At 39.3% G+C, this 22704-nt stretch overlaps 1 protein-coding gene across 1 annotated transcript in view; it reads left to right on the top strand.

Moving 5' to 3' along the window:
• Positions 1 to 1176: 1176 nt before the first annotated feature.
• DYNC2H1 (dynein cytoplasmic 2 heavy chain 1) overlaps positions 1177 to 22704 on the top strand; it is a 166825-nt gene continuing 145297 nt past the window's right edge. Inside the window, exons 1-20 of the mRNA XM_065630345.1 lie at positions 1177 to 1539; positions 3537 to 3707; positions 4684 to 4819; positions 5142 to 5260; positions 6524 to 6668; positions 7372 to 7604; positions 7856 to 7990; positions 8088 to 8201; positions 8396 to 8507; positions 8683 to 8807; positions 10171 to 10346; positions 11729 to 11924; positions 13121 to 13216; positions 13501 to 13653; positions 13762 to 13860; positions 15963 to 16102; positions 16192 to 16420; positions 16893 to 17020; positions 18255 to 18370; positions 20320 to 20447. Coding sequence (XP_065486417.1) covers positions 1339 to 1539; positions 3537 to 3707; positions 4684 to 4819; positions 5142 to 5260; positions 6524 to 6668; positions 7372 to 7604; positions 7856 to 7990; positions 8088 to 8201; positions 8396 to 8507; positions 8683 to 8807; positions 10171 to 10346; positions 11729 to 11924; positions 13121 to 13216; positions 13501 to 13653; positions 13762 to 13860; positions 15963 to 16102; positions 16192 to 16420; positions 16893 to 17020; positions 18255 to 18370; positions 20320 to 20447 — 2952 coding nt within the window. The 5' untranslated portion in view covers positions 1177 to 1338. The remainder of the gene's footprint in view (positions 1540 to 3536; positions 3708 to 4683; positions 4820 to 5141; positions 5261 to 6523; positions 6669 to 7371; positions 7605 to 7855; positions 7991 to 8087; positions 8202 to 8395; positions 8508 to 8682; positions 8808 to 10170; positions 10347 to 11728; positions 11925 to 13120; positions 13217 to 13500; positions 13654 to 13761; positions 13861 to 15962; positions 16103 to 16191; positions 16421 to 16892; positions 17021 to 18254; positions 18371 to 20319; positions 20448 to 22704) is intronic.

Raw genomic sequence — 22704 nt, 5'->3', positions numbered from 1 at the left:
GAGCGAGCTGCTGCCCGCTGGCCAGCCAGGCGGGCTGGGCGCCGCGGGGGCGGCCGCGCCCGCACGCTCGAAGGAGCTGGTGGCGGAAGGGGCAACAGGGCAGCGCGTGTTCCCTGTAGAATAAAACAGGGAAGCGCGAGCCACTCGCTGCCGGTGCCCGCGGAACGCCGCCGGGCCGGGCCGGGCCGCCAGGCGCTCGGCGGGAGCTGCCGGGCCGTGTCCCGCCGGCAGCGCTGGCCCCTGCCGGCGGCGGCGCGGGGCGGGCTGGGGCAGCGCCGCGGGCTGGCGGGAGGCTGTGCGGGTAGCGAGCGGCGGGCGGTGGCGGCGCAGCCCGTGTCCGCGTTAAGGAGCAGCTGCCGGCGCAAGCGGAGATGTTTTTCACCGTACAGACCTGCGGTGTTGGGAGCCCCGGCGGGGAGCGTTGGCCGCTCGGTGCGCCCGCGCTGCGCGGAGCCACACGCACCCGCTGCCGGTGGCGGATCCGCCGCGGGCAGCGCCAGCCGGTCCCCGCAAGGCTCCCGGCGCGAGGCAGGAGCGCGATCACGATTTATCGCGATTCAGATTTATTCTACATTGGTTGTTGGTATCGCTCATCGCGGTTGTCCCACGCAGCCAGGCGCGGAGCCGGGGCCATGGGGCGGGTGTTCCTGGGAGGCGTCCCTCCGCGGCTGCCCGCTGCTGCTGGCGGAGCCCGGAGCGCTCGCCCACCGCTTCCCGGGGCCGCGCCTGCAGCCGGGGCGGCCGCCAGCGGAAGCTGCTGGGTAGCGGAGCGCGGAGGTGAGGGAAGCGCCCCCAGTACCGCGGTGCCCGTGACACCGGGATGCGGCACATAGCGGGAGAATCGCTTCGGTGCTTCCCGGCGAGAGGCAAGCGCGGCAGCAGCTCCGGACGCCGCCGGGAGCGGCCGCGCCTCGGGCAGGAGCTGCCGCCTTCCCCGCCTCGGGGGTCCCGGGGCGGCCTGCAGGGGGCGCGCGCCGCCAGGGCACCCTCCCGCGCCGGCGCCGCCCGGCTCGCCCAGCCCGGCGTGCAGCCGATTGCCGAGCGCGTCGATCGCTGCCGTGCTCCCCGCCAGCGGCCGCGGCGCAGCCCTTGCCCGTCGCCGCCCGGACCGAGCTCGCGAGAGCTCCAGGGCCGCCATTTTCAGTCACCATAGCGACGGGTCCTGGCAACGCAGCGACGCCGGCAGGCCTCGGGCCTGGCCCTGTACCCCGGCGTGAGCCGCAGTCCCTCCCGCCGCCCGCGCTTGCGGTCTTCTCCCGTCAGCCCTCCGTGTTCTCCCGGCGGGTTGTGGATCCAGCTCCGCCTTGATCCCGCCTGGCGGGCCCGCGTCCTGCCAGCATGGCCGGGGAGGGGGACAAGAGGAAGCGCTTTATCTCAGCCACGGCCGCCAACTACTTCGGGCTGGATCCGGCTGCGGGTCCTGCCGCCCCGGCCGCGGGTCTCCATGCCCGCCCGGAGCTGACCAGCTTCCTCGACGACGGCAACGAGTTCCTGCTCGTCGTGCAGCGCTCGGGCACGGAGCTCAGCGCCTCCAACAAGGTACGGGCTGTTCGGCCCCGTGTGCTGGGGCCTGCGGGTCCCGCCTGTCCGCCCATCCCTGTGTGCGGGCCGCGCCCAGCATCAGTGCTCATAAAACACTAATGTCTGGCTTGGGAGGCATCATCCTACTGCAAATATCTGTGCTGGTGTCAGTGTCTGCTGCTGGAATTACTTTCCCGAGAGTCCGTGAAGACCACGCGGTCAGCCGTGTGATATATTTGCTAGTGAATTGTGCTCATGCTGACACGTAGCTCTGGCGTGCTGTGTGTTGCCGCTGTGTGAGTGGGACACAGCCTGGGACACGGCTCGGGATGGCTCGGAGCGGCTCGGGATGGCTCGGAGCGGCTCGCTGTCTTGCTGCCAATGCCGGGTGGGGTCTGATGTGCGGCTGGTTCCCGGGCAAGGGTGCGTGCGGGTGACCCAATGTGGCACTGCCAATGTCCGTGCAGGAAACGTGGCACAATATGGGGCGTGCTGGCTGATATCTGACAAGTCCCAAGGTGACTGTTTGACTAAATCATGCATTTTGCGAATTGATGTGTCCAGCTGTGAAGAAATCTGAGGTTTATTGTGTGAAATGTCCCGCTTTGAATGTTTGTGTTCAACGAGTGCAATCTACTATGCGCTATTCCTGTGTGATCCGCTCTGGTGAACCTGCTTTAGCAGGTGAGTTGGACTGGATGATCTCCAGAGGTCCCTCCCAACCCCAACCATTCTGTGATCCTGTGATTCTGTGAGTAGCTCATCCAAGTGACACTGTGGGGTGTGATGTGCTGTGAATGTCACTGTGTGATCAGGACACAGTGTAGTGCCTGCCGTACAGTGCTCATGAGCGCACAGGCAGACTGCTTGTGCCCCGCCATTCTGCTGTGAGACCACGGACGTGGCATCTGTTGTGTTAGAGACAGGGTTTTTGTGCACCGATGGGTAGTGTAATGAGTCGCTAACATGTAAACTGCTGTGTGGACCAGTAACTTACCTCCTGACGTAATCGTCCGTGTAGTCTGTGAAGTTTAGTGCATGCTGTGTTCATGCAACAATGAACATTTATGTGTTCCAGGTTTTGGGGTGTGCTACTGAGCCACTATGTGATACACAAAGTGACTGTCAGCAGCTGTGGAAGATCAGATGCATATAGCGGCTATAATGTGTATCTATTTTCCTAGAGAAATGATGTGTGTAGGTGTTGGGTTAAGGACCGGATAAGAAAGTAAAATTGATATTGTCCAGTAAAATTGAAAGCTATTTTTACTAGCCCTCTTTTAACAGAAAAAAAACTTCACAGATATTCACAATTGCACAGAACTGGGGATTTCAGCTAATGTATCTTTTTGCTATTGTTTCATCAGATGTTTAATAATGTTCTCTATTTTATAAATTCTCCTCGGCCACAAACAGTTTCAATAATTGCTCTTGTGGCAACTTTTGGAACTTTATGCATAAGTTGGACTGTGAAGGGAACAAGAGTCATGTTACAACTTAAAATTTTCCTGTCCTTGAAAAATCTATGAATTGCAGTAGAGTTGTGTATCTACAGACTCAGCAGGACAATACAGAATGTTTAGAAAAGTATTCCCAAAGTTATGTAGTGAAAACTGCAAAAAAGAAAAAGATGAGCTTTATGCTTATTCTTCTCTAGGCACAAGATGGAGTTTCTGGTTTTCCCCCAGGAATTGGTAAATGGAGTTTTCAAAATCCGAATAGCTTAAGTAATTATGGCGTTTACAGGTATTTTGTAATGAAAAGTCATTGGGTAGTTAATGTTGGAATTTATATTTCAAGTTCCTCTCAACTCAGGAATGGGTATAATACACATTTTGATTTTCTGATCAAATCAGACACTACCAGAATGTTATTAGAGCCCATAGGGAGTAATACAGTATTTTACAATTTTTTTTCTTGATGTAAATAATTTGTGTAAATGGTGTTCATAATTTAGTATAATATGCAGTCAATGACAATTTTCTGAACAAAGCCTGTCTCCTTGGTTATTACAGATTGAAGCTACTGATTCAAAGAATAATGTGTTGGTGTTCTTTAAGCTGCGACCTGATGTAATTACAGAAGATAATCTTCATAGTAATATTCTTGTGTCATCTATGCTAGATTCACCAATTAACACCCTTTATCAAGCTGTCCGACAAGTTTTTGCACCAGTATTACTGAAGGTGAGCAATATACTGATTTCAATGTTCCGTGTTTATACTGAAATGTTGAAATTCCATAGCGTGTTAACTATTCTAAGATAAATATTTTATGTTTAAGAAATGAAATATTTTAGGAGCTTAAATAATTAATGATAGTTCTAATTTCTAAGTTAAAGAAGGTACTTTGCCTCCTGTCAGTAAAGAGGTCAAACATATGCCTGACTAGAAATGTAGAATACACTGAGTGGTGGTTAATGGAGACAACAGCTCCTTACCTCATTTCCACCAGTAATTCCAGTCTTGTGTATTTTTCCTGTTTTAAATATTCTTATATTTTATCTGAGATGCAGAGATCAGTATCGTGCAAACTATGGTTTCTGTAATATGTGGCAGATAGGTATGCTAGACTCCAGGTTAATTTATATGGCTGCATTTTTCACAGTTTTGCTTTTTTTGAGATGTTCTTAAGCTTTTCCTTGTGTTCCATTAAAGAATAGATTTCCTTGTGGATTTTTTGTCAAAAACGATAACCATGGCTGTATTTCATAAGCTGAACAAGCAGAATTTAAGCATTTAAATTTTAAAATTTTCTTATATGTCACTACATTAATAAAATGATTTTAGAAAAACACAGTAAGTTTTAGTATTTGATTCTAGCAATTTCCAGATTCTACTATAGAAGTAGATTCCAAATTTATTTAACTTAAGATAAATAATTAGCAAACAATTTTGAACACATTTTTAGAGTACTTTTATAAATCAAACAATAGACTTTGGAATTTTTGATAAAAATAAATTGCACAGTATTATTCTGATTTGAAAAGTGAAAAGAATAAGATGCTTTTCCTTGACTTTAAGAAAAATAAATTATTGCATTGTCCAACCATGTGATGGTGTAACACTATTGATCTGATTTTTTTTTTTTTTGAGATTAATGGGAGGAAAATAGTAGTCGTTCTGTCATGTGAGTCACATTTTTTTGACATTTTCATCGCAGGATGAGAAATGGAGTAAAACATTTGATCCCAAACTCCAGAAACTTTTAAGTGAGCTTGAAGCTGGCTTGAGTACTGTTCTCAGAAGATCAGATCCTAATTACACAGGAAAAAAATTCAGTGAAGATGATGTGCGAGGTTTGTTTGCAGTTACATCTTTTATAATTAATTTTAAATTAGGAGCAAATCATTGATTTATAGGTTGAGTTTTTAGTATTCATTATCCCAGTGACTAGAGAGTGTGACATTTAACAGGTTGTACCTAATATATTAGAATCAGTGGTGATTAACTCTGGTGTATCTGTATGAACTTAATACTACATCTAGTCGGTGTCAGAAGTTGAAGGGTAATTATAAAACAATATAATATAAATGTACTTTAGAAAGCATGTTCTGACTGAAAATATTTTGTGACCATTCATATATTTTATATTTAAATGTTTTCCATTCTTATTTGCAGCTATACTTACACCAACAGATGAATTTCAGTTGTGGACAGAATGTGCTCATCATGGAAGTAAATGGTGTAATAAAGAGAGAGCTTCTCATTTTAAAGACCTATTTGAGGACATTGCAAAAGTATGTTTTCTTTTGTATGGTCAGTGATACATTTAGTGATACATTTGTAGGCTTAATAAAAAACCTTATTCTTGTGAAATGTGTCAGTATATGTACACTCTTTTCAAATATATTAACATATAATCATAGAGTGGTTTGAGTTGGAAGGGACCTTAAATATTTTCTGGTTCCAATCCCCCTAGGGATACCTTCCACAAGACCGGGTTGCTCAAAGCCCTGTCTAACCTGGACTTGAACACTTCCAGGGATGGGGCACCCACAACTTCTCTGAGCAACCTGTTCCAGTGCCTTACCATGCTCGTAGTGAAGACTTTCTTATATCTAATGTAACTCTGCATTCTTTCAGTGTAAAGCCATTACTCCTTGTCCTATCAGTACATGCCCTTGTAAAAAGTTCCTTCCTAGCTTTCTTGTAGGTCCCCTTTAGGTACTGGAAGGCTGCTATAAGGTCTCCCTGGAGCCTTCTCCAGGCTGAATAACCCCAACTCTCTCAGCCTGTCTTCACAGGAAGGTGCTCCATCCCTTTGATCATCTTTGTGGCCTCCTCTAGATTTATTCCAACAGGTCCATGTCTCTCTTACATTGGAGGCCCCAGGACTCCAGGTGGGGTCTCACCAGAGCAGAGCAGAGGGGCGGAATCACCTCCCTCAACCTGCTGGTCACACTCCTTTTGATGCAGCCCAGCATACGGTTGGCTTTCTGGGCTGCAAGTGCACATTGTGATTCATGTTGAGCTTCTCATCAACCAATACTCCCAAGTCCTTTTCCTCAGAGCTGCTCGCAGTCCATTCTCCGCCCAGCCTGAGTTTGTGCTTGGGACTATTATTTTAACTATATGAACTCTTTAGTTACTTTTTCTCAGGCAAAATTTTAAATAACATTTATGTAGTTTCTAGTGACAATGGTACAGCATTTACTTGGGAGCAGATTTGACCATTGAATCAGAAAAGCTGCTGTAGAAATACAACAGTGCGTTACAGTTTGTGAACCAGAAATTGACGAATGAAGTTATAAACAGGAAAAGTGAAAATGCAGAGGATAATAACTATAATGCAAAATTTTAGGCACCTGTAAAGCACTTGCTCGCATAGCACTTCAGATATTAATACAATTTCAAATGAATAAACTTACAGAAATGCTTGTGTTTTTTGATAGGATTATGCCATATTCTGTTAAGCAACAAAAGCCAAGAAGTAACTGTCAGCTGCAGAAAAGTATAAATGTTTCCACAGTGCTAGTTGCATTAAGGGTATTTTTTTCTAGGATTATTACAACTTGGATAGTCTTTCATTATTTGAAGTTGTGGATTTGGTGGAGACTACCAGAGATACTCTTGATGGTGTGTGGAGACAAACAGAACATGATCCTTATCCACAGCCACGCATGCATAATCTCTTGGATGTCATAGGTAAAGCTTTGTGCAGTCTTTATTAAATGAACAGTAGAGAAAAAGTGAATCCTTGAGCACAGGCCTCCTCCTCCTAAAGGCACTGGTGATAACCTGAATCCATGAATATTAATTGCCTTATAGTATCCAATAGTTCAGCCAGTTCTTCACACATGATTGGGAAGATGACAAATACCACAATGGAGTTCGATACCTTTCAGTCTGTGAATTAGATTTGTCTTGTTTCTGTTTGACTACTTGTCTTTTTCCTGGGAAAGAAAGTTTATTTCCTTAAAAACCCTCATCTGAAAGTTGATTCCGTCTGTGTGGAGGTGAGAGCAGGACACACAGAGAGGTTCTTCTCTTGTTCCTCACAGTCTGGGACAGGCCTAAGACAATGAGTTTATCTGCTGCAGCCAGACGTGTGTGTGGGGGAAGGCTGGCTGGGGGCAGCCAGCTGCTGCCATCACTGCTGGCACAGACAGGGGCTTGTGTGTGGATTCCAGAATCCAAATCCATCAGACCAGCCTCAGTTTAACTTGGAGATGTTTAAGAGATTTATTAAATCTGAAACAGAATGATCAGTTGTTGATACATTCACGTGGTTTGAAATTAAGACATTACGCTAGCTTTTAAAAAAGTGTTTGGAGCTTGGTGTAGAGTTTAAAGGGATTATTTTGAACAAACTTAACATATTGCTTTTGTATACTTTTTTGTGTTCTAGGTGGCTCGCTAGGTAGATATGTTCAGAGAAAATTAGCATCTTTGAAGCTGTGGGAGGACGCTTTTCATAGTGTTAAAGAAAATCTCAAGGCTGGCATCTTGATTTGTGAGCAGTGGGTGTCAGCTTGTGAGTACCTAACTGGACAACTGTGGCAACGTTATACTCCACATCCATGGAAAAATGAGAAATATTTCCCTGAATTGTTGGCGAAACTTGGCAAACGTCTTGATGAGGTAAAAATTTGAATTATACACATTTGTTTCCTTAGGTAAACAACATTCTTTTAAGTTAAAGAAGGTCATTAAAACACTTTTATTGCCTTTTCAGAGTCAGATAGCATTCCATAATCCATGTTTGCCTGAGCCTTTCAAAAATTTGTTGTAAGAAGGAGAGGGATGGGATGTGCTGCTTGTGCTTTTTGCTTCTAAATGTAAGTTTTATGTAAAAATGTGTTGGATCTATAACATATTTTTTTCCATTATAGGTGCTAGCTGTCAGAACACTGCATGAAAAACTTACATTATTTTTACCAGCTGGAGAACAAAATGCCTTACATTTTGCCCAAGTGTTTGAACCCTTTGCTGGCCTAAATCCTGTACACTATAATCCTTACACAGAGGTATAATGCTTATTTTTAATTTATTCATATTCTTTCTGTGATTTTTTATGATGTATATGGATGGTCCTAAACTAACATATGAACTCATTATCTCTAGCCATTATGGAAAGCAGCGGTCTCCCAGTATGAAAGAATTATCGCACCAGCAGAACAAAAAATAGCAAGCAAATTGAAGAAATTTATTTCAGAAATTGAGGACAGTCCTCAGCAGGTATGGGTATTTTTGTAGTCTGTAAAGTTTCCTAAAGATAAAGTTATTGAATTCATAAGGAGTCAGCTCAGAGCAAAGGAATGTGTAGTTAGAGCCAAAGACAATACTTATGAACAGCACCCACCAGTCGTGTCAGAATTTGTTTAGCTTTCTTTCAGGAGAAAGAGATAACATTTTTATACTTCATGTTACAGCTTCTTCAGACATTTCAGAAATATAAGGAACTGATAAAACATCCAAATATAAGCAAAGAATTGCTTTTTGAAAGGGAAACATTGCTAGCAAGACTTCAAGATTATGTCAAAGGTAAAAATGTATTTAAAAGTGTTTAATTGCGTTACTTTTTTTTGCAAATACTAGAATTCTTTATTTACTTTTAGAATAATTTTAGTATCCCTTGTATATTTTTATAACTACAATAATAATTTTAAGCTTTTTCTGTTAGGTTTCTGATCTAACATGAATCTTTTGCTTGTGTTAGACTATCAGACAGACTTTGAAACTCGATGCCATGGTGTTCCTGGTGATGTTTCTGGACCACTGTCAGGCAAAAACCTTTCTGAAGTTGTAAATAATATTGTGTGGGTACGGCAGCTGGAGCTGAAGGTAACAGATTGTGTTACTGTTTAGACACGATATTATTGTAGAACATAAAGCATGTTACATTTGAGGTTTCTGTGGGGAAATCCCCACAGAAAAACAGTGACCTTCCCAAGAGTTATACAGTCAGGATTCCTTATCAGTGGTGCTGCTTGCTAAGTTGAATTTTATTAACTGACCCAGAAGACAGTCTTTTCATAATACATGAAGGAACTACCTGCTTTTATGACAATTATTTTTTGGGAAAAAAAAAAAAAAAAGACCAAAATTCTGAGAAGGGATGTTTTTGTTAAATGTTACCCTCCAGTTTGCATTTTAAAATTGTGTTTAAGATTTACAGGTAGCCAAGTTCTGACATCCTAATTCTCACTTGTTATTACTAACCTGTGTAGTGTCCCCTTGAAATCAAAGGGATTTCTTGGTAGTGCTTTTTTGAGTCAGTGCCTGCCAGGGAATTTACTACAGAGACTGTAATAAAAGTAAATGTCAAACAATTCTGTGTTTTCTTACAACAGCATGAGTTTAAAACATATTTGACTCTATTTTGACTTATGTTATTTCTGTTAGTTTGTATTTACACTTTAGTTGGAAACTCTGGAACTTTTTTTGGAAAGTATTGACTAATTAAAAGCAAAATGTTTTCTGTAAACATAAGTGCCATTTACAGTAACTATAGATTTGAATGAGAATAGAAGTTATTTATCCCAGAAGTACTATTAGCCCAGATTTTGGCATTCACTTCTGATTTGCAGAAATCTCAAGGGCCTATTTCAGCTGAATGTGACCAAGAGTGAAGGTCCTAAAGGTATTGCTTTGTTATGTGTCCTACAGAGACAAAAGCAGCAACTCAGGTTTCACAATTATTTCTTCTGCTTGTTCTGCTAAAGATCTAGAGAGCAGTTGGGCTGATGTGTCTCAGTTCTGTGTCTGCTTTAGGCTGTGCTAAGTTTTTTAATTGCTCTCAAATGTCCGCTGATTGCACTGACTAGGGTTTTGATTAGTTTGTCCACATGCGAGTGTGAAATCCCAGTTAAATACCTTTGAGCATTGGCATGGACCTTATAGATACAACAAAAGAGGGATGTGAGATCTGTACCTGTATGAAGAAGTAACTAAAGACCACGTGCGATACTCTGGGCTGTCTTAACAGTGCAGACACCTGTGTTGGACGACTTATTCGGAGCCAGTTTACTGTAATGGGAATTTGAACAGCTGGGACATGATTCAGGATTCACTTTATTTTTTTTTTTCCTAATCTGTTTTTGAATTTCATTTGAATGTTTTATAATACTGATTTTTATTGTGTTTTTTTTCTTTTCTAATTGAATACTGGGAAGTTAAGCTTCCATTCTTTGTGATTGTATTTAAGGTGGATGATGCTATCAAGCTGGCAGAGGTTCTTCTGTCTGACTTGTCTGGATTTCAGACTTTTCACCGAAATGCAGATTCTTTTCTGGAACAGTTAAAAGTATATGAACAAGAACAATTTGATGATTGGTCTAGGAATATCCAATCAGAAGTATCAAATCCCAAGTCAGGCCTTTGGTAAATACATTCTTGTTTAAATAACATTTATGCTGAAATCTGTAGTGTGGTGTAATTCAATAGAACTTGATAAAGGAAATAAACAATGTTACAGAACCAAGAATGCGTGGAGAAACAAAATGGAGGAGTTCATCATAATTTCATCATTCTGCCAGGCTCGGTTCGTAGGCTGAAGTGTACCAGTAATAACTAATCTCTCAGTTTCTGGTAACACGTGGAGTGAAAGCCATGTTTGGTTTACTTGTTGTCACTACTTGTTTTCCATTGTAATCCATATAGTGATAATGTCTAGAAACCAGATGAAGTTAGAGTATAGCTGTGATATATAGATACACATATAGAGTGACAAAGAAATTGCTATTCACAAGAAATTCCACAGTCTAAGTAGAGCAGATGAAATAAGAGTAAGAAAATAGATTTAAACCTCATGAATTCTTTTCCCCCAAATAATGAAATTACTCTATGGGACATTAAAATATATTTCAACAATTATTTTTTAATTGATTGGCCACATAGCTTCTGTCTGCATCTCAGTGTTGCAAACTTTCTCTGAAAAAAAGAGTTTGTTCGTGGTTTCAGAGAATACAGGAGTTGATACTTGGATATAAAGTTTTATTTTGTGAAAAACACAAAAATATAACAATTAAGCAGATTCAGCACTCCAATAAATAACAGACATCTAATTTATTAGTATTGTAAATTTTTTTTATTGTGGGATTTTAAAGGATGTGAAGAGATGAATTAAAAGGAGAAGAAGAGAGGTAGCTCACTGCAAAGAGGAATACAATTGATATGGGAACTAGAAAAAGATGAGACAAAAAGTGAAAAAATGAGTAAAGCTCAAGTTTTTATGAAAGAAGCCTAAAAGGATGACAGTGGAAGCATTACTACAGTAGAAAAAAAAATAGAGCAAAATCTAAGGATAGACTGATGTTCTTATTAGCATCTGATTGTGTATCCCAGAATGTTTCACTGATCCAAGTGCTGTTTCTTGGTTTGGTTCGCTCAGAGAATTGCTTCCCCTTTGTGGTGCTGAAGGGTGGGGCCTGTACAGCGCCTGCTTGGGAGAGTCTGATGGGCCCAGTGGTTTTGAGAAGTGCTGTCTGGCTGTGAATTACGTCTTAACTATTGTTAACAAGCCAGAAAAACTTTGTGAGCAAAACCAATAGGCATTGTTCATCTTGTGTTCAGTGGCTCTGAATTAAGAGAAAGGTTACTAGAATAATTATCTGAGTAAATTAAAATGTTAATAAACACAGAAAAATGTAATAGAATGACATAACGCTTTTTAGAATTGTTTATTATTTTATTATAAAATGCACCTAGGAAGGGATCAATATCAAATTATATTCAGTAATATGTTTAATTTGGTTTTGGTTTAGCATCCAAGCTAATAGTCCTGTAATGGAGTTGGATCACGTTTTTGGGACGCTAAACATACTTTATTCAGATCGTTTGGTGACTCTCCTAAGAGAAGTACGTCAGCTATCAGCACTTGGCTTTGCTATACCAGCTAAAATACAGCATGTTGCAAACACCGCACAGAAGTTCTGTAAGCAGGCGGTCATCCTCAAACAGGTATAAGATTAGATGTCATAATAACTTTCTGTTCTGACTTCCCAGCTTTAGAGGTAGAACATTCCTAGACTATTATCTTTTCTGATGGTGTGGTTAAGCTTTTTGCCGTGTTTGTCTGTATGGAAATGACTTGTTTCTTGAAAAAATTAACCAAGTCCTTAAAAGAGAACAAAAATTAAGAAATGCTTTGCAATTTTGGAATGTATCTTCTTTTGAAACCAAATGAATCATAGTATTTAAGCTATGTGAAGTTACTGTATGAATATTAAAAAAATGAGATGAGTAAATAATTGGCCTCCTGGTTTTAGTCTCAGTTTCTGATTACTATAACTGAAGGAAAATGTCATAAAATGGACTAGCTTGTTCTCACTGTTGCTAGTTTTCAACTGAAAATATATTAATAAACATTTTAATAGAAATGTCTGTTTTGGGCGGTTTATTTTTTGATTGGATTCAATGCTGCAGAAGTTTTTATTTCACTTATATTTCATTTGAAATACCATGTGAAGTTTTCTTCTGTTACTGTAAGATGCAAGAATAAACATGTATATATTGGTAAAAATTCTTATGTAAATACACAGGCTAAATTCAGTGTCACATGTGGTGTCACTGGTATCTGCGACACCTGCATTACTGAGGCAGAGGTGACACAAGACCTACAAAATACCCGGGCATCTGGATTATTGACTGGTGACCTAGTGGAAACCTTAGGCATCTCAAAAAAGCACCAGATGTCTGTGTGTGGACAAGTAAACCAAGTTGTAGGATATCCCTCTTACTTCAGCAGCCAATCTGGAAGTTAACGGATGTTTTTTAGGCCTTGTGTCATGCCCTGGCGGATGTCTTAGATACTTGAAGGCCTCTGAAATGGCACTACATGCCTACATTTGCATAAAATGGTGGAACTGTTCCACTTACAATAAATCAGAGACTGAGCCTATTTTCCTTATGGTAAGTATAATCGCCTCCGATGTTTGAGTAGCATTCTTTTTGCTGTTAGAATTAATCACTAGAAGATAGGATCCCATTAGCCTTGCATATGTACAATATTTTTGTAAACATTTTACTATTGTTGTTAATTCTCATTTCGTAATGATATTAATTGGGCAATACTTTCAGAAATATCCTCTGTTATGTTTACTGGCAAATGAATATTTTTATCTGTTCTTGTAAATTTAATCTCTTAATTTTTACAGGTGGCACATTTTTATAATTCTATTGATCAACAAATGATTCAGAGTCAGAAGCCAATGATGTTACAGTCTGCTCTAGCATTTGAACAGATAATTAAGGTGAAAAAATTCCTCTTTGTATTTTAAATTTCAGTGGTATCTGTACATATCCTATGCTGCTTTTTATGTGGTTATTGCTGGAGTTTAACTGTAGCCTTCCCATAAAAGCAACACCTTTTGTTTATTTAGGATTTATTGAAATCGGTGGGCCTTTTTTTTGTGGGAGGGAGGTCCTCCATTTTTTACTAAGAGTAAACCCATCTTTCTCATATTATTGCTTCCTGTATGCTAGCTGGTAGACTATATTCATCATTAAACCTTACAATAGATGTATGTTTTTCAAGCATTCAAAATCTGGTCCTGGAGGAAAAGGTCAAATAACATGGGATAATCCTAGAGAACTCGAAGCTTATATCCAAAAACTCCAAGCTGCTGCTGAACGGCTTTCCACTGAAAACAGAAAACTAAGAAAGTGGCACACAAACTTCATTGAAAAGGTAGATTTTCCAGGTGAAATTGAAATAATCTCTCTTATAGCTTACTTCACCTTTTCCTTCATTTATGTGGTGATAAATGTTTATTATCCTTTAAAATTCTTTTAACAGGTTATATCTCTCATGAATATTGATCTACTTCGGCAGCAGCAGCGTTGGAAAGATGGACTCCAGGAGCTCAGAACTGGTTTTGCCAGCCTTGAGTCACAGGCAGGGTTTCATTATCATATTGCAAATTCTGAACATTTGACATTTCAATAGTAATCAAGATTTAAGAGTCAAACATAGTATGATTGAATTAATTTTGGTTAAGGAGTTACTAGCTAGGTCAGGAAAACTGACTGTGTACTATCTAGTTGATACCAGGTGTGAGGTAAAATCTCAGGTGAGGGGGATGAGGATAATCTTTTTAATGTCATATTAGTAATGGAAGAAGAAGAACACTTGGTCAGATGACAAGAGTTAGGTAACAGAATGGGAAAACTGTAGGTCACCTAGATCAGTTGTGTCTGAGCCATTAATGCAAGGTAAAATAAAGAAATTGGTACAGATATGAGTGATCCGCAGGCAGAACAGAATAGATGTATACAATTTAGCATTAAAATACATTTCGGCCAGAAATAATGAAAAAGCCACATTTTTATTTGTTCACTTATCAACTGTCAGCTTTTAGAATAGAATCATAGAATCATTTTGGTTGGAGAAGACCCTTAAGATCACTGAGTAAGATGATTGAGATATTGATAAAGAATATTGTCTTGTCAAGTAACTGGATGATATTACTATCACCTAACCTATTTTGAGGTATTATTCAAGTCAGTTTAATTTTTCCTATAGCCTTCAGCAATAACAGGGCTATATTCTTAGACAGATGTGGTGTTCTTAGCCTTTTTAATGCAAACCCAGATTATTTTAGTTGGTATATCCCAGTCAATAAATGCAGTATTTTAACTGTATTTTTCTTATAAATTTTTTCCATCTTCTCAAGATAATATGAATAATAAGTGCATCGATTCACCTTTTGGTCTGTAATTTCTTTTGAAATTTGATTTACAAATTTTAATCTCAAAGTCAGCATATTTTCTCAAAGTTCATAATCTATATCTTCTTTAAGATCTGTTTGAAAGTTGTTTTGGTATTACAGAATATTTTATATGGTAAAATAATTAAACTGTATTCAGTCACTTTATTTTTGTCCTTGGCAAGAAGTGATAAAATTTAACCGAGTGTATTCTGTTTTCACCATCCAAAATTACAAGATGGTATAGTCTTACTGCTGTTGTCATCAGGATTGTACATGTTTCTTTAAACTCCTTATTTATAATTGTCTTAAGGCTCAAGTGAAACAATTGAAAATTTTTGTAGTCTCTGGAATCTTTCTGCTGGAAGAGTTCGTCTGGGCAGCCTTGAATTGCAGCATGGACGTTAAATGTGTAGCTTCCTGCAGCAGCCTTGGACTGCCTCCAAAGCCCTGCCTAAAAATCTCTATCCCATTAAATAAGAACCTGTTAAGCTGGAGGAAGTCTCTAATTTCTTTTTTAACTTATATGGCCCTTTTTGAAAATCCTTGTACGGTTTACAATTGACCATTTACAGACTTGAGCGTATGATACAGCTTTACATATTCTTACAGTGCAATGTAAGAGATTGCAATGAAAATCTTCTTTAAGATAAAATGTTATATTTGCTCATTAGTTAATGCTGACCTGTGGAAACATACAAGAATTTTCTAAAACACTCTTTAAAAGTTAGCTTGTATATCATAGGAAAATAAAAGGTGTGGTACAGGTTTAGATCTCTCAGCCAGCCAGCTCTGTGTCTTATTTCTAGCAAAGTCCCCTGCAGTTTAGAGGAACTTTGAGGAATCTCATAGTGAACCAATGGGAGATGAACCTCAGTGAAGCTGTTACGCTGAACTGCCATAGAGACTGCTTTGATTTGGATGGTTTTTTTATTCCTATATTCATTCAAAATAAATTTAATAGCTCTAGATCTTCTTAACATTCAAACTGGTATTAGAATCATAGAATATCTTGAGTTGGAAGTGACCCATAAGGACCACCAAGTACAACTCCCTGCTTCTTGCAGGACAACCTAAAGCTAAAGCATATGACCAAGAGCATTGCCCAGAAGCTCCTTGAGCTCTGACAGGCTGGGTCCTGTGACCACTTCCCTGGGGAGCTTGTTTCAGTGATGTGATACTTCTTTGAATTTTACTAAGATCCTGGTATTCAGGCATTTTATTGTGCTCAGTTTCAGATTATAATTATGGTTTTAGGAATAAAATAAAAATAAACATTGTTAAATTTTAGGGTTTCAAATCGTGTGATATGAAAGCTTGGAGACAGCACTGGAATCATCAACTTTACAAAGCTCTGGAGCATCAATATCAGATGGGCTTGGAAGCACTAAATGAGAATTTACCAGAAATAAATATTGATCTAACATTCAAGTAAGATTTTTTTTTTTCGTATTAAGAAAGTATTCTGTCACAGATTACATTCAAATGTTAGTTTTTGTATGATTTATTTCACCTTTTAGACAAGGCCGGTTGCAATTCAGACCTCCTTTTGAAGAAGTACGAGCTAGATATTATAGAGAAATGAAGAGATTCATCTCCATTCCAAATCAGTTTAGGGGAGTAAGTGAAGCAGAAGAAGAGTCTATATTCACTGTTATGACTGAAAGAAATGCAAACGGATTTCTGACTGCTTTCAGTAAAGCAGAGGATTTGTTCAGAAGGCTGACGGAAGTTTCTGATCAATTCAAGGTATTTTCAAGGTTTGACTGAGTCATACCTTTTTTTTTTCCTTTTAAGATTTGCATCATTTTAAGCTTCAGACATTCTAGAGGTAACTGAGCAATGTCATTTGTGCATTTTTCTCATTTTCTGCAGGGCATATAAGCAAAAGCTTAGTAAGTCCATCCATGTTAAGCCAGCTACTTAATCACATACCCATTTTGAAGCATATGCACAGTTCCCATTGAAACCTCAGTATTATAGCTGTCTTTTTACTCTTGTTCAAGATCTGTTTTGATTATCCTTAAATGTGTGAATATGTCAAACCATTTGTACCTCCTGATTTTTGCACTAAGAGAATCTGTAGGTAATTGAAGGAGCACGAAGGTTAAAGATAATCTAGCTTGAAAACATTATTTAAGTATTTTAATGTTATTGAGAAATGGACTTTTTTAGTCTGGATTTTTTTTTTCTCCATCAAATCAAAAATAATGTTGAAAAGGAATGGATTGTAATTGGCCAAGTAGACATGGAAACCCTGGTGAATACACATCTCTCTAGCAAACAGGATTGGGAAAAAAACTTCAAAGCATTAAAAGTGAGAGGGAAAGAGGCAGAACGTCTTCCAAGGTAAAGTGTAACTCTGTTCTTTTTTTCGAGTAATTTATTCTATGAGATACTTTAAAGGTAGTAGTAAAATAGAAATATTCTTTTTACATGGAGATGTAGATAACATTTCAAGTGTTTTTGAAATGTTGATGTATTTATAAAATGTTTAGATTTTTGTTTTTCAGTTTTATTTTTAAACACTTATATTGAAACACTTATTTTATCTGCACAGCCTTCTCTGGAAACTTCTAATGTCTTCCTTTAATATGATGGGAAACCTCCTCAAAATTCATGGCTGATTCTGAATTACTGCAAAACACAGTGATATATTAACAATTCTTTTAGCTAAGTCCTGTATGTATGGAGTATATGTAGCTATTCGGAACAGACTTAGTAAATATAATTCCTGTATTTAAACACTTGGTTACCTCCTACAGCTTACAGTTTAAGATATGCTAGTGTAGGCTTTTATTCTTACATATATTCACATGGAATTTAGTGTATTGCATGGTTAGAGTTCACTAATGAAACTGGTGGGAATCATGTTCAGAGCAAGTAAAAAGAGATGACATTTCACAGAGGAGAATGGAACGGTGGAACTTGTTGGCTAGGTGATATTCTGAGTAGCAAAGACTTTCAAGGACAAACTGTGATGAATAGAAGAGAAATTGGCTGAAGTGTCTTATAGCCAGAAACCACACGTGGTTGTGAAGTGCCATGGGCTAGAAATAATTGGTATTGGGAGAGGATACTCAGGAAGGTATCAAATAAGGCAGCCCTTTTCTTAGTGTTCTTTAGGCATCTTACTTAGAGTCGCTGTGAGATATTAGATTTAGGGTCTTGATATGACTCACTGTGGCTTTTCTTATGTTCTTAGGACTATTGAAGTCTGGGTTAGTACATTCTCATGGATATTAGAGATTTAAAGACATGACTGTACAAATAATTAAAATATTTTTCTTTTTGAGTATAGAAACTTAGTGACATTATGAATTTGAATTTAGTAACATTGTTTGAAGGAGCAGAGCATTAGTCCCCATAAAACTGCACATATGTGCCTAAGGGTTATAAATATTTAAATATTATGAGTAATTTTCCCTATAAGCTATGACTTTTATTTGTAGAATTATGAAGGAAATTTTGTCTTATTAGGCTACAAAATCATGGTAAACCATAGATGTCCATAGATCTTAGAGATATTGACTCATAAGTATACTACGGAATATTTACTATTTTTTAATCTTTCGTCTTGAAGCACCATCAGGATAGATTGTTTAACTGTTAACTGCAACCCTGTGAAAACTGTAATTGATGATTTCATCCAGAAGTTGTATGATGTTCTTGTAATTTCTTTGAAAAGATCTATTCAAGGTAAATAGCTTTAATGAATAATATTTTTTTTGTTACTGTTGTACTTGTGGACATTTGTGTTAATGTAAATACTTTTTATTTAAGAGATATTTTACTCTTGGGCACAGTGAGCTGCAGAAATCACATTGCAGAGAGAGTAATCTGTCACTAATTTTTCGCTGCAGGTCTAACCTAAGACCCCTTGATGTCCATGTGCATCTTTCACATTCACTTGTTTGGCCATGTCTATTCCAGGTGTAAAAGAATACATCCGAACATTGTTTTACTTGTTTCTTCTCTCTGGAGGAAAGTTTCTGTGACGTTTGAGGGAGGAGAATTTCTTAGATGTTTGAGAGTAATTGAAGGAGTCAGCATGAAATGTTTTAACTAAGAAATGTTATTAGATTTTTCTTTCACAAATTGTAATACTTTATCAGGAGTCTTAAATAATGTAGGCTTATTCCACAGTTACTTTTCACTTGGATTGTCAAAATGCGAAGTGTTAAAGAGTGCAAAATATTTCCCTATTTTTGGGTGATCTATCAATATTTGAAACAGGTAGAAAAATGAAGTAAGGTGTAGAAGGTGAGAAATACCATTGCTTTGTGCTTTAAATGTAGCAATCAGCACAGGAAACACGTAACAGGGGTTGTGCAGGAAGTGAATTATTTCCATAACCTGAAAGATTGTTTCCTGGAAGATGTATTATTTCCTGCAATTGTACAGCTCCTTTCTCAGTACCAAGAAGATCTACCTTGGTAGGACAATACAATGTTATAGCTTAATCACACTTTTGTTTGTGAGTCTTTTCAATATTTAAAGCAAGATGGTTTTAATTTGTGTACTTAAAAAATGAACAACCCCTCTCCCCCCAAAAAAACATACAATTTTTACGTCTGTTTTTCTCCATTTACCCAAAAAAGACCTATACAGATTTTTGAAAATGCATAAATAAATGCCTTAGGTATTTATGTTTAATTCTCAGAAGGGAGGGACTCTGACACTTATGGTCTATATCATACACTGAACATAGTGGATTACATTTCAAAAGCTGTGTAAAGACAAACATGCAATTTTTTTTGAAGCAGTGTATAAGATTGGGGTCTGCAATTTTTTAAGCAAATACTTTGTATACATTTGTCCCGTCCCACTCAGTGGGGTGAGGGCAGGGTTAACTTTTATTATATTCTGTGTGGTAACTGGGAGGTACGACAATTATTCGAGAGAAATATTTAATATTTAATTATTACTTAAAACTCGGCGGAAATACGAGATAGTGACTTGGCAAAATCTTGTGCTGTGTCACAAAACTTAACAAGGCTTCAACAGCAAAACTCACAATGATATTACCCTCATATGCCCAGAATAAAGTTAGAGAGAGAGAGTGAGAAAAAGAGAGAGATCAGAAGAAAGATTTCACCACTCCAAAGGTTGGTCGATCCAGCGACGTTCCGTGTAGTTCTCAGGGTGGTGGGTGCAATGCAATGCCATGTCCCGAGTGAGAAGTTTTAAATACTTTAGCGCATTTGCATGCGGGATAGGAGAAGGTGGCTTATCTCCTCCCTGTGCTTGCTCCTCATGCTAATTAAGGAGATTGTTCCAGAAGTGAGTCAGTTGGTCCCAGAAGTGAGTCGGTTGGTCCTCTAGGGATAGCTGGTGATTCGTGATTTCCCCCTAGCTGGTCAAACATGATTGATGCCTTTATCTTGAAAGTTGGTACCTTCGTTTTGCAAAGAATAGGTTGGCCTCAAGGAAGAGATATCATCCTGCTTCTGCAGCTCTTGTTTCTTGTTCCCTGCCAGAAGTTGCAAAACCAGTTGTTTAAGGCATAACAGGTGCATACCTTGTCCATCACAAGTTTATCATATCTTATGACAATGTTCTATCACAGTACATTTCTCTGACTTGCGTGTTTATTACTACAAGTATTTTCTCCGTGACAGTTTTGTTTTCCACCTTTCTTTTTATAGCTCACCTACATGATGTTTCTTCATTTCTCACTGATGCCATGGAAACATTAGTGATTAGGCCTCAGACTGTAGATGAAATAGCAGAAGACAATTTAAAATATTTAAACCTACATGAACGAAAAGAAGGGGTAAGACACTACTTTATCATATTTAGAACAGCTATAAAAAATGCAACTGTGTTCTAGTATGGAAACTTGTATTTAATATAACTAGCTTTAAACATGTATTAGTCCATGTAGTACAGTATTTTCTCTCCAGCAGCAAAGTACCTGCCTATGGAAAAATATGGAATCGAGGTAGAATATTTGATGTTTTCTCATGCTTCTAGCCTCCAGCCAGAACCTTCTGTGTGGTTCCTGAGCATATAGTAACACTTGGTGGATTTCTGTTCCACAGCCTTACCTTGTCTCCTCTTGAAAGCAAATACACCCTTTACATCCAAAATATCCTCTGGTAAAGTGTAGGTCAATTACCCATTAAATCCCATTAAATGAAGGGCCACTCCTGTTTGTTTTTTTTCACCTGTCTTCTGTTAACTTCATACCATTTAAGTATTACAAGGGAAGAGATATGGAGCCATCAGTACTTGTTCTTCCTCTTCATGACACATGTTTGTATGGTTGTTTGTTGTGTCCTGTATCAGCCATCTCTTTTCTAGATTGAGAAGTTTTAGTTTACCTAATCTTTTCTTATACATAAGCCCATCCATAAGTTTGATCATCCTTGTTGCCCTTCAGTAAGTCGTCTTCTAGTTTTGCAATGATCTTTTTTAAGGGACCAACAGAATTTTGCACAGTTCTTAAGATGTGAGAAAAACATGGATTTGTGTGATGAAATAACAATATTATCTCTTTTATTCTCTTTGTTATCTTTGTGACTCCTAAAATTTGATTTACTTCCTACTGCTCAGATTAAGCTGGCATTTTTTAAAACTGGCTGTCATAACCCAAGTTATCAATACTGAACTGCAGTTTTTAGCTCAGAACTCAACTTGTACATATGATATTTATTTTTTCATATATAAGTTACTTCATGGTTATCTACTTGAATTTTGTTTGTCATCAGTATTTTCAGTCACCGTTTCGTAGAATCATAGAATAGTTTGCGTTAGAAGGGACCTTTAAAGGTCATCTAGTGCAAATCCCCTACAATGAAAAGGGACATCCTCAACTAGATCAGATTTATGAGAGGCCTCTCTGGGAAAGCTCTTCCAGTGTTTCAACATCCTCATTGTAAAAAGTTTCCTCCTTATATCTAGTCTGAATCTCCCTTCTTTTCATTTAAAACCATTACCTCTTGTCCCATCACTAAGGATCTATTAAAAAATCTGTCCCCATCTTTCTTACAAGCCACCTTTACATACTGAAAGGCTACAGTAAGGTCTCTCTGGAGCCTTCTCTTCTCCGGGCTGAACAGCCCCAACTCTCTCAGCCTGTCCTCCCAGCAGAGCTGTTCCAGCCCTCTGATCATTTCTGTGGCTCCTCTGGCCCCTCTCCAACAGGTCCATGTCTTTGCTGTACTGAGGACTCCAGAGCTGGACACAGGACTCCAGGTGGGGTCTCACCAGAGCAGAGCAGAGGGGCAGAATCGCCTCCCTCCACCTGCTGGCCACGCTGCTTTTGATATAACCCAAGATACCATTGGTCTTCTGGGCTGCCAGCGCACATTGCTGACTCATGTCCAATCTTTAATCCACCAGTACCCTCAAGTCCTCCACAGGGCTGCTCTCAATCCCTTCATCCCCCAGCCTGTATTGATACCAGGGGTTGCCCTGACCCAACTGCAGGACCTTGCACTTGGCCTTGTTGAACCTCATGAGGTTCGCATGGGCCCACTTCTTGAACTTGTCCAAGCCCTCTAGATGGCATCCTGTCCATCAGGTGTGACAACTCAGCTTGGTATCATCTGCAAATTTGATGAAGGTGCATTTGATCCCACTGTATGTTTTTGAAGATATCCGCAATGGGATTCAGTTCTAAACGAATGCATCTGGGTTTAGGTGTGTATGCGGAGGTGTCTGCAGCGTGTGCAGTTCATATACTCAGCAGAAGTCTGGTTTGGTTGCCTACATGTACAGTTCCAGAATTATCAGCTTCGCTGCCCTTCTCTGAACTTTATTCAGCACTGTTTTGGTCTCAAATCTAAAACAGCACCATATGAGCTACTATGATGAAAATGAACCACTCCAGCCAGACTCAGCAAACGTAGATACATATTTACTGAATTCTGTTGCTCTGCTGCTGTTCACTGTTCTTGAATCTGGTTGAGTGGATCTCTGCAATAAATAGAGGCATTTATCTGTTTCATAGTATGCATTCACTTCTGTATATCTCATGTCAAGATCAAAATTTAGAATTTCTCCAAATACATCAAATACTATTTTTT

This window comes from Caloenas nicobarica, chromosome 1 (assembly GCF_036013445.1).
Source record: "Caloenas nicobarica isolate bCalNic1 chromosome 1, bCalNic1.hap1, whole genome shotgun sequence".
NCBI classification, from domain to species: Eukaryota; Metazoa; Chordata; class Aves; order Columbiformes; family Columbidae; genus Caloenas; species Caloenas nicobarica.
Note: the sequence above shows the minus strand (reverse complement) of the source record. Positions and strands in the feature narration are given on the sequence as shown.